Source organism: Crinia signifera, chromosome 5 (genome assembly GCF_055691185.1).
Source record: "Crinia signifera chromosome 5, ASM5569118v1, whole genome shotgun sequence".
NCBI lineage: Eukaryota > Metazoa > Chordata > Amphibia > Anura > Myobatrachidae > Crinia > Crinia signifera.
The window spans coordinates 244,235,291-244,247,797 of NC_139221.1; the positions used below are offsets into that span (position 1 = coordinate 244,235,291).

The 12,507-nt window shown below is 49.3% G+C and overlaps 1 protein-coding gene across 3 annotated transcripts in view; it reads left to right on the forward strand.

The window, feature by feature from the left end:
- Positions 1 to 12,507, forward strand: part of EFHB (EF-hand domain family member B) — a 39,800-nt gene that overhangs the window by 1,203 nt on the left and 26,090 nt on the right. For 2 of the 3 annotated variants that reach the window (XM_083188762.1, XM_083188759.1), the window contains exon 2: positions 1,485 to 1,679. In XM_083188762.1, the coding sequence (XP_083044888.1) occupies positions 1,611 to 1,679 (69 nt within the window). In that variant the 5' untranslated portion in view covers positions 1,485 to 1,610. The remainder of the gene's footprint in view (positions 1 to 1,484; positions 1,680 to 12,507) is intronic. The other variant, XM_083188761.1, reaches the window with a different exon arrangement.

Genomic DNA, 12,507 nt, shown 5'->3' on the forward strand with positions numbered 1-12,507 from the left:
TTGCCATCACCTGTGGTAAAACACCTTTCTTATCAACAAACCTGTTTTAAACAGGTGTTGGCAATCATAATTTAAGATAGAAGTCCAGAAACAGAGCATTGTGTCCCTCCTGGAATGGGTCATGTTGGGAGGTATGCTAAAGGTAATAGAAGGCAGACACCGAAAGTCAGTTGAGACTGACTTATTTATGATGGCAGGAGAAATCATTCGATGGTCGGTGACCATTGAATGATATCTCCTGCTAGTAGATGCATGCGAGGCAATGTGTTAGCGCGGTACTGAGGGGTTTCAGCGGTGGGGGGCCGGCGTACGGGCAAGTCAAAGACTGCTTACTGAGTGGTGTTGAATCACCCCCTTTATACTTTTTGCCTGTTTAGGGGTGTAGAAAAAAAATCTCCTGTAAGTAAGTAATGACAGATAATACAAGTGCATACCTCCCAACTTTTCTGAGGAGGGACAGCTGCGCGTGCTGCAGGAGCGCACCCAAAAATAGGGGGCATGGCTTACCGGCAAGGGGCCTAAAATTGCATAATTTCTGCGAGGCAACACCCCAATTTTCTCCGCTCTGGGGGTTTGACCATCATCAGCTCTGTAAGCTACTGGCCAGCCCCGAGCCTCTCTGTTGTGGGAATAGACAATGTGCCACAGTGTCTATTCACCGGATTGCAGGGGGGGCTCCCAACTGCCCCTCCCCCCCCACTGCGGGACACTGCCGACCCAAAGAGGAACACGGCAACGTCCCCAAAAACCGGTGTAACATCCACACCGAAATTCGCAGAGTTGCGTGTGGACCAGAATAAGGTCCTACATTTCCGAAATGTTAGTAATACCCCTTTTACACCAAAAATCCCTGATCTGACCCGGCATTTGGAACACGGATCCAAGCCATGTCGGATTCGGGATTTGCATCGTTTATACTGCGGTGCCTACCTGCATGATGTTGATGTCATCTCCAAGCGCCGGGACCGCAATTACCCCAGCCGGGACCACCGATCACCATGCTGGGGGAAAGCCAAACACCAAGGTAAGCTGCTGGGCTGCCCCCAGCACCCGTGCACCCCTCCAGCGGGGGTCCGCGAGGTGAATGGATGCTGAACACAGGCATCCATTAACCTCCACCCTGCCTCCACTGCTGTCTGCAGAATACAACAGACAGCAGTGGAAGCTGTGTGCGCCCCCCGCCCAATCTCCATGTTGACCGGAGGTTGGGCTTCCCTCATTGATGAAAACGGGAGCGGGGTCGTATGACCCGGCCAACCCGTTTACACTGCCCTCTACCCAGATCCTAGCCATGTTCAACTCAGGTCAGGATCTGGGTAGAAGTCCTGTGTAAATAGACATGGGTTGACCCAGGTTTTTGCGGCAGTGTAAAAGGGGTATAACTAAGCTGTGGTCTAAGTTACTGTAGTGCATGTAAGTCCTCTATACACACACACAAAATAACTGAAAAGTAATGAGACTGCTTCTGTTTTTCTGTCCCATAGGAAGATGTGGCAACACTATGCCGACTATTGTAAAGCTCATCCATCGATGTGTCTGAACCTGTGGTTGGACTATTGTAGTCTTCTTTGTTTGGTCACAGTGAGCAGGAGATCTGCCTATGTCTTGTGATGGCGGATAAGGAAGAGGGGATGCGGTTAACAGTAGGTCAACAGGCCATAGGCCAAGACATTAAAAAGGTTGGCATACGTTAAGTCGTCATGATCAAAAGGTCAACAGAAGAAACGTGGGTACTCTTTACCTAGAACGGCGCCCACGATTGAAATCGCGGGCATCGCGGGTAAAATCGCGGTAATCGCGGGCATCGCGGGTAAATCGCGGGTACATGAAAATCGGGTACCCGCGATTACCGCGATTTTCCCATAGAGAACAATGTTAAAAAGCCTGATTGACCGCGATTTTAGCGTTAAATGCCTCAATGCCCGCGATTTTCCCATAGGAATCAATGTTAAATGGGCTACAGAGCCCAAATAGCCCCAATTAACCCTTAAATGTCCCCCCAATTTTTGTACGCCACCCCACGATCCACGCCAACCCGAAGCGTGGCGAGCGCAGCGAGCCCGCGAGGGGCGGCGGTACGCGTCCTACGACCTTTTCATGCCCTACTATCCACGTCGGCGTGGAGTTGAGAATAGAATAGTGTGGCGAGCGCAGCGAGCCACCGAGCCCGAAGCGTGGCGAGCGCAGCGAGCCCCGCGAGGGGACGCGGATACCTTCACAGTTATACGCGTCCCCTCGCGGGCTTCACAGGTGTCCGCGTGGCCACGGACACCTGTGAAGCCCGCGAGGGGACGCGCTTACCTGTGAAGGTATCCGCGTCCCCTCGCGGGGCTCGCTGCGCTCGCCACGCTTCGGGCTCGGTGGCTCGCTGCGCTCGCCACACTATTCTATTCTCAACTCCACGCCGACGTGGATAGTAGGGCATGAAAAGGTCGTAGGACGCGTACCGCCGCCCCTCGCGGGCTCGCTGCGCTCGCCACGCTTCGGGTTGGCGTGGATCGTGGGGTGGCGTACAAAAATTGGGGGGACATTTAAGGGTTAATGGGCTCTGTGGCCCATTTAACATTGATTTCTATGGCCAAATCGGGTGGATTGAGGCATTTAACACTAAAATCGGGTCCATCGCGGCTTTTAACATTGCTTCCTATGGGAAATCGGGAGCATCGCGTCGCGGGCATCGCGGGTACATTTATGGCCGGCCGCGACGCGACCGACGCGATTTTTCAGGTTTAACATGGTTTTCAATGGGAAAATCGCGGGCATCGCGTCGGTCGCGTCGCGGGCAGGCATAAATGTACCCGCGATGCCCGCGACGGGCGCCGTTCTAGGTAAAGAGTACCGAAACGTGGAAAAGGTTGACTTGGGTTTTTTTACGTTTAAAAAAAGAAAATGTTTATTTAATACTTTACCATCCAAGTGGACATAGATTTAGACTATAACGTGACGCACCGTGCTGTAAGCATGACGAGCAAAGCAATACACTTATGCGGTGTCCATGTCGACATAGACACCAAAAAAGTGAGAAAAAATACCATGTCAACATATTGCTTGTGTCGACATTTTGCCCATGTCAAAATTTTTCATGTGTCCACCTATGGCCTGTCCACCAATAGTCGACCTATTGACTGTCGACCTTGTTACTGTTGACCCTATGATAAGGACCTGAGGGAGACGTGTCTGTGATCGTGTGATTGAATTTTGGGTACTTGTTTCCTAGCACGGCCACAATCGTGGGGATCGTGTACCTTTAAGTTAAGGTACACGATCCCCACGATGGACCCGATTTCCTTTGAAATCAGGTCCATTTTGCCGGCAAAGGTACAAAATCGGGGGCATCGCGTCGGTCGGGACCATTAACATTGGTCCCGACGCGACCGACGCGATGCCCCCGATTTTGCTATAGGCTTCAATGTTAAAATATTTTTTAACATTGAAATCGTGAGCATCGCGTCGGTCTAGTGCCATTATAATGGCACAAGATGAGATGGACTTGATTAAGTCCATCTCACATTGAAAAAAATGTGAAAAATGTGAAATGGGCCAATATGACCCATTTCACATTATATATGGCCCCGTCGTCAGCCCACGATAGACGCCAACCCGAAGCGTGGCGAGCGCAGCGAGCCCGCGAGGGGCGGCGGTGCGTGTCCTCCGACCTTTTCATTCCCCTACTATCCATGTCGGCGTGGAGTTGAGAATATATAGTGTGGCGAGCGCAGCGAGCCACCGAGCCTGAAGCGTGGCGAGCGGACGCGTATACCTGTGAAGTTATATGCATCCGCTCGCCACGCTTCGGGCGCGGTGGCTCACTGCGCTCGCCACACTATATATTCTCAACTCCACGCCGACGTGGATAGTAGGGGAATGAAAAGGTCGGAGGACGTGCACCGCCGCCCCTCGCGGGCTCGCTGCGCTCGCCACGCTTCTGGTTGGCGTCTATCGTGGGGTGGGGTTTACGTAGTTAAATTTGGGGGTCTAGGGAATATTTTACATTGAATCCAATGTAAAATCGGGTCCCAGGGACCCGATTTACATTTGATTCAATCAAAAAATCGGGTCGGTCGCGTCGATCGCATCGCATGCGACCAAATCGCATGCGATGCGATCGACGCGATTTTTCCGACACGACCACCCCGATGTAAATCGGTGTGGCCGTGCTAGGAAACAAGTACCGAATTTTGTGTTAAAATTGGGAAAATCAGCCTACAGTGGGGACACAAATAGCTGTGCGACTAATTTGCAAATCCGTATAATTTGCAAATCCGTGTAGAAAAGGTTATCCTCCAATCACATTTCATTATGCCAGTGGCGTAACTATTAAATATGCCCCCCCTGCCGCAAATTTTGGCAGCGCCCCCGACCCCCCCCCCCTCCTTCCCCAACCCCGGTACCTGCCGCATCTGTCTGCGGTCCCGGCTCTCCCTACTCCTGCTAATGAAAAGTGACACTCAGAAAATGGCCTCCCCCATACAGCAGACCGTTTTTCAGGCTGCTAGAGGAGGCCTCCTCCTTCTCTAGCATCTTCAAAAACTGTCTACAGTATGGGGGCAGCCACAATTTTTTATTGGCAGCAAGTGCCGGGAGAGCCGGAACTCCAGACTGATGCACCGCTGGCAGGTCCTGGGCAGATGGCAGCGGGTAACAATAGCCCCGCAGCCCCCCTGGTGCCCTCAGTTTCTAAGCGCCTCCCCGCCACTGCGGGGGCTGCCCGTCTATAGTTACGCCACTGCATTATGCTAAATCTACAACTTTGTACTTTTGTCACGCTAATTCCTGTGAATGTACTGTAGAGGCAATTTACTTTTAACAAGTGGAGTGCCGGACCATATTTACTGCATATTATATCATTTGTTTTCTTCCTTACTAAATGTGCTCTAAGGTCCTTATTCTAATTGAATCGCGACCGATGTTTTGCGCCTGCGCAGGCGCATTTCTGCACATGTACAAATGCAACGTGCAAGCATGCACCGTGAACTACATGTTCGCCGCCCCACTCACAACTAGCAGTGCAGCCAGGGGGCATGGGGCGGCAGAAGGGGCATAGCCCATGGGAACGCCCAGCATTTCATGGGCATTCCCGGTGACGTGGGTGTGGGGGGCAAGCAGCTGACATCAGTGGATGCCAGCTGCCCGCCTGCTTTCCGCACAGGGAACTCACAGATCAGAGACACCATAGAGGTGTCTCTGATCTGCAAGCACTGAAGAAATCATTCGATGGTCACTGACAATGGATGGTTGTTGCAAATGGATGATTATGCAAATCATCCATTCACAGCAGTGCAGGGGATCACGGCATGCGAGAGGGGGGGCAGCGGGCGGCATTTGGGCCCCCAGCCTCTCTGCTGTGGGAATAGAAGCTGTGCGCACAGTGTCTATTCACCGGATTGCAGGAGGGACTCCCAACTGCCGGCCCCAGAAGGAACACGGGAACATCCCCAAAAACCAGCGTAACATCCACACCGAAATTCACATGAATGTCAGACCATCACTGTTCTCTTTCTCAGTTACCCTTTATATGATGAATCATTTATACTTTGTTACTATTTTGAGTTGAGTACCCAGAGGCATACAGTACTTTGGAGACTGAAAAACCTCTTATAGCTAAGCATTGTAAAGTATCTTCTGTATAAAAAAATGGAAGTTATGTATTATTTAATTCAAATTCGCATTAACATTCAACTGGTACAAAACACATCACAGACCACTGTTCTTCAAGTAGCAACTTCAAACTGATTTTCACAGCGCACTATGTATAAATATAGACACTATTTCCACTTTATATAAAACATCAACAGTTACTTTAACAAATATCACTTGATGTTTTATTAGATTGTTTTAAACCATCATCAATTTTGCAGTGCTTTTCTAAGTAAATTAGAAATGATGTGGTTATGTGTTGCTTCTAGTTTGCTTCCCCTACCATTGATTTAAGATCTTTGTGATATTGCACATTTTTACAATCTGGGACAACCAACCTTTTTTTGACAATAAGTTGCTATAGTGACATCAAGTAGGTATCTCCAATAGTGTGTGTGCGTGTGTGTGTGCAGGGCTGCCACTAGATATTGTTTTTTAAATAAAAATCCCGGGTCTTTGATATACTTGGACGGGTGTCCTCGGCTGGCTGGTGTCCTCGGCTGGCTGGTGTCCTCCGGCTCCCCGTCCTCGAGCGGCGTGACATCATCACGTCATGTCGCAATTGTCAGGGCTTCCTGAGGGGGTTCCTGGTTGTCCTGCTGCCCACCGCACTGCTTGGTTTAACATCTGAGGCAGGCAGCGGGCGGCATGCGCGGCCAGGGTGGCTGATGTGCTTTGCGGCAGGGCTGCAGATAAAGCGCGGCCCGCCGATGGGGATTGGAGGCCGCCTGCCAGAGGGTAGGGCCCGGCTGCGGCCGTCAGCAGTGTAGTGAGGAGGCAGGGGGTTGCTGCGGGCCCTCTCCTCTTGACGGAGCGGCCGGGCCCAGGACACTTGTCCCCATAGACCCCCCTGTCGGCGGCCCTGTGTGTGTGTGTGTCCCCGACACAGCCTGAGGATTCTCAAGGCAGGGCTACAATTCCTGGTGCTCTTGGCCCCACCCCATTGTCAGGTAAGACCTATGTCTGCCACTAACACTGGCCACGCTACTCAACCTCTACATCGCTTCAAGTGATGTGTGAACTTTGTTTATGACAAATTATTCTTTATAAACTCCAGTCTTGGGCCCCCTTTTTGTCTGGGCCTGGGACTGGAGTCCCAGCATTCTCCCCTGATGGCTGCCCTGGTGAGTAATATTGTGCCACACTATCTATGCTCAAGAATGTAATTAGATTAGCGATCAAGACATTATTATCACCATCATGACCTCATAAAATGTAAGTGTTCAAGAAAAAATGTTAATGTTCTAGTGATTTGTTTGTTTGTTTCTGTCATCTGACACCAAGTAGCAATGAGATAGCATAGATCTTTCTACACCGATATACATTTTATGATTGGAAAATTATTCAGAATTGTTCAAAAGATAGTATACATTATTTTGTAAGTGAACTTCTCTGCTGCTTGGTTTTATCTTGTTGGAAGCTATAATTATTAATTCCATATGGAATTTTACCATTATCAGTCTTTCCTTCATTCTACTAAATCATTTGTTTTAAACCTCTTACATTTTCTGATTTCCCTCCTATTACACATTGCCTCTTCACTCATATATATGTATTTTTGCTATCTACTCCATATCTTCATTTACAGTATATTTTACATAAAATGTATTATAAACTACACCTTAGGCCTGATTCAGCTTTGTTAGCAAAGCAAAAAATCTAGAAACTGGGCAAATACATGTTGCACTGCAGGTGGGGCAGATGTAACACATGTAGAGAGAGTTAGATTTGAGTGGGGTGTGTTCAAACTGAAATCTAAATTGCAGTGTAAAAATAAAGCTGTCTAACATTTGTGAGCTAGATACAAAAGCAGCCAGTATTAACCCTGCACAGAAAAAAATATTAATTTATTTGATTCCTTTGCATGGCAACATGGTTTGTCCGTGACACAAATGTATTTGCTTTACTGAATCTGGCCCTTATTTCTGCAGGGACAGTTCCAATTTGAGGGCTTTGTCCATCCATGACTCATCTTTCTAGCCTTAATTAAATTTAGCTGAAAGTTCAGTGGCAAACGCAGGATTTTCAGAAGGGGGTTTCCAGAGGGGTGGAGCAAAGCACGGAGACGGACACTTAGGTGACCCAGTATATGCCGGGTCAGTTAAAGTATTATAGATAGACCAAATGTATTGTCACAACTGAAGGGCTGGATGAAGTCGTGTGGTGTGTAGCAACCGGAGACGGACCAGAGGAGGAAGGATTAAATCGTGCAGGTTTAATAATAGAATTCATAAATGGAACAATACACACTTGAATACTTTCTTTAAGTGGCAGTTAGTGGTAATAAGAATTGAGCCAGCATGGCACTTTGAAAGAAGAAAAAGTTCATTTAAACAATGACAGTTCAAGCACTGCGGACGGCAGGCTGGGGTCTTGAGAAATGAAGAAATCCGGAAAGAGAATGTACTTGATGGTAATGAGGGATCCTTGAAGACTGAAAGAAGATGGATGATGACCGAAGAATGGGAAGTTGCTTGGAAGCAGACGGCTTGAAGAGCTTAGGCCAGGAAGCTCAGGGATGCAGGCAGAGACCAGACTGTGGAGAGAACTGGCAGCGATGGAGTTAAGCTGAATCGAGACCAACACAGAGCACTGAAGCAAGGCACCAAGTCAGGAGAGCCGGAGTCAGCTGGGAGCTGGGAACGCCTCTGGAGACTCTTTGTACTGACACTGAACAGGCCTAGGCATATAGGCAGATCCCCTATATCCCTAGAGGGCGGCTGCCATTGGCTGTCAGGTCAGTATGGGCGGAAACCTTAGACAAGGACCAATCTGCTATTTGCCCTTAACCAAGATGGCGGCGCCGGCCTCCCGGCGCCCCTACAGCACATACCGCTACACTTGCCGGCGTCCCATGCTGCCTGCTGCCCACCAGACTGCCGCTGCCTGCTGCCGCTGACCTGGAGACCACTACACTCTAGCCGACGGCGGGCGCGAACGGGTGAGTAGTAAGCCCGCCGCGGCTGCGTGTGACATGTATAATAATAATAATAAGAATAATAATATACATACATACATATATATACATACAGGGGCGTCAACAGCAGTGTAGACCCCTGGGCATAGCAATGTATTGGGGCCCCTACCGATCCTCCAGCGGTAGGGGTGGGGGAAGATTTGATGTCCCGCGGGTGTTACGGGGTATTATATCAACCGCTCAGCATGTAGGGCCTGGATCAGTAATTTCCACTAATTACCCCTTTACTGCACAGATGGTGGGAGATGGGGTGGGAGAAGGGGGCATTGGGCTGAATGAAGGGGCCCTGATACATAACTTCCAGGGTGGTAGAGGATGTTTAATATGCAGAGGAGGGGTGTATAGTGGAGTGGGCTCATTATTCATAATTTTCTGGTGGGAGGACAGCTTGCTTGATTGCAGATATCTCCAGTTCCCAGAAATAGATTTCTTAGATTTTAATGGAACAAGTATTTAAAACTACATACCAGGTGTGTGGAGCTGGAGCAGTAACCAGCTGCTGGAAGGCTGATATCTCTGGTTCTGGGTATAGTAGAGACAAGCTACTGGTGTCCCTCAAAGGGGGAGAGTCCCAGCTTTTGAAATATAGGGGGAAATTTACCAATATGAAAAACCTAGTTTTTCGTATTGGTATTTTCCCTACGACTGCATACGACTGTTTAAGTCGTATGCAAAGTCGTGTTCCGGAGGGGGATTTACAAAGCAGTCATATACGACTGCTTTGTAACCCTCCGATGGTGTAACAATTCGTATTAGCGGCCGTATATACGGCTGCTAATACGAATTATTTCTAGCAGTCTGCACGGATCAGTCAGATCCGTGCAGGCTGCAATGTGTAAAAAAAAATAGAAAAATAAATAAATAAAAAAAAAAACGGCGTGGGGTCCCCCCCACAGCCGAAACCAGCACCAGGCTGACAGAGGCTGGAGCCGGTAATTAAAAATCAGGGAACCCGACAAATAGGGGTTCCCTGATTTTTAACAACCAGCCCCAGGCTCCTGCTCTGGGGCTGGTTCCCAAAATACGGGGGACAAAATGACTAGGGGTCCCCCGTATTTTAAGAACCAGCCCCAGGCAAAACCAGCCGGCAGGCTAATGCCACAGCCGGGGGGAGACTTTTTATGCAAGTCCCCCCGGCCAAAGCATTAACCCTACCGACCAGTCAGCCTGGCCAGGGGCCCTGGGGGAGTGGGGACCCCCCCAATAAAGGGGTCCCCCCCTCCAGGACTTACCTGACCAGGCTGAAGCCTGGTGCTGTCCCCGGTGACCCTGGGCTGTGGTCACCGGGCTGATCTTGGTGTCAAAAATAGAATAAAAACCATTGTCTTTTACTGGTGAACTATGAGTCCCAGCAAGCCTCCCCCGCAAGCTGGGACTTGGAGAACCACAAGTCCCAGCCTGCGGGGCATTAAAGGGCCCGCTGGGTCTTGTAGTGCCACAGTAAAAGAAAGAGTTAAATAAACACACTGACACACGTGAAAAATAAAAGTTTAATACATACATAACACATACATACTGATACTTACCTTTCTTGATCCCGTAGGTAGCCCTGGTCCTGATGTCCTGTGTCGTCCATGTCGGCTGTCTGCGTCGTCCTCCAGGTCCATGTCGACGGTCCGTGTCGTCCTCCAGGTCCATGGCGGTGTCCGGGTCCGAAGAAATCCATGTTGGAGCTGTGGAAGGAAATCCTACTCACCTGTTCCTGCGCTGAAGAAGTCTTCTCTTGATCCGACGTAGTCCAGGTAATCTTCCTGCTGTCGGCGCTCCCCGCTGTCTGCGCTGTCTCTGCATCGCGCTGAGGAGAGATGCTGATGTTTCATATTCGGCGCCTCTCCTCAGACTGAATTCTATTGGCCGCCTAGCGGGCCAATCAGGAGCCGAGAAAGTCGGCTCCTGATTGGCCTGCTAGGCGGCCAATAGAATTCAGTCTGAGGAGAGGCGCCGAATATGAAACTTCAGCATCTCTCCTCAGCGCGATGCAGAGACAGCGCAGACAGCGGGGACCGGCGACAGCAGGAAGATTACCTGGATTACGTCGGATCAAGAGAAGACTTCTTCAGCGCAGGAACAGGTGAGTAGGATTTCCTTCCACAGCTCCAACATGGATTTCTTCGGACCCGGACACCGCCATGGACCTGGAGGACGACACGGACCGTCGACATGGACCTGGAGGACGACGCAGACAGCCGACATGGACGACACAGGACATCAGGACCAGGGCTACCTACGGGATCAAGAAAGGTAAGTATCAGTATGTATGTGTTATGTATGTATTAAACTTTTATTTTTCACGTGTGTCAGTGTGTTTATTTAACTCTTTCTTTTACTGTGGCACTACAAGACCCAGCGGGCCCTTTAATGCCCCGCAGGCTGGGACTTGTGGTTCTCCAAGTCCCAGCTTGCGGGGGAGGCTTGCTGGGACTCATAGTTCACCAGTAAAAGACAATGGTTTTTATTCTATTTTTGACACCAAGATCAGCCCGGTGACCACAGCCCAGGGTCACCGGGGACAGCACCAGGCTTCAGCCTGGTCAGGTAAGTCCTGGAGGGGGGGGACCCCTTTATTGGGGGGGTCCCCACTCCCCCAGGGCCCCTGGCCAGGCTGACTGGTCGGTAGGGTTAATGCTTTGGCCGGGGGGACTTGCATAAAAAGTCTCCCCCCGGCTGTGGCATTAGCCTGCCGGCTGGTTTTGCCTGGGGCTGGTTCTTAAAATACGGGGGACCCCTAGTCATTTTGTCCCCCGTATTTTGGGAACCAGCCCCAGAGCAGGAGCCTGGGGCTGGTTGTTAAAAATCAGGGAGCCCCTATTTGTCGGGTTCCCTGATTTTTAATTACCGGCTCCAGCCTCTGTCAGCCTGGTGATGGTTTCGGCTGTGGGGGGGACCCCACGCCGGTTTTTTTTTTATTTATTTAATTTTTCTATTTTTTTACACTGTAGCCTGCACGGATCTGACTGATCCGTGCAGGCTAAAACGCAAATACGACATGAAAATGGTGTTCTATTTTCCTGTCGTATTTGCGTGGGTGTTTTACACCACTAAGCAGCCGTATTATCAGTACGGCTGCTTAGTAAATCAGAAACCACCATTCTTTTGAATGGTGATTTCTGTCGTATTCTATCGATGGTGTAGACATTCGTATTTGTAAATACAAATACGAATGTTCCATCTTTAGGAATACGAATTGTTGTATTTTTGGGATTGTAAATCCCGAAAATACAAATTCGTAAAAAAAAGGTGTATTTCTCCCTACGAATACACCTTTTTTCTACGAATCCATTTTGGTAAATGTCCCCCATAACCTCCAAAAAACTCTAAGTCAGAGAGAACCTGAAATATCTGACTGGGAATAACAATTAACAGGCTAGGATGGGAACCACTGCTTTGAAGTCAGATATCTCTGGTTCCCAAGGGCCGATTTTTACAATTCTTGTATCAATGGAAAGAGGGGACCCTCAGCTTTCATCTGAGGGCCCTTGGACTCCTGGGGGGGTTTCTGGGTACTCAGAAACCCCCCCTGCGTGCGCTACTGAAGTTTATTCTAAATATCTATATATCAATACATCAATCCGGAAATCACAACCCACTAGACTTTTGTCATCCCATCCTCTCATCTTTCCCTTCCTCTATTTTCTCAATCCATTTTGCACACTGTGACTTCCTTCTCCCCAGTATCGCCAAATGAAGTCATGGCCCTAATCCAGTAATCGCACCCTTCCGTTCCATCTCCACCTTTATCCTAGCCCCTCCAGTCTTCTGTATAAATGTTCTACCATATCTTTTTCCCATTTAGCCTATATCTTCAGTCTTTCCCTTTCATCAGGCACTGTCCCAACTGAATTTAAGCATGCCTTTGTCTCCGCCATCCTTAAAAACCCACACTGGATTCTGAC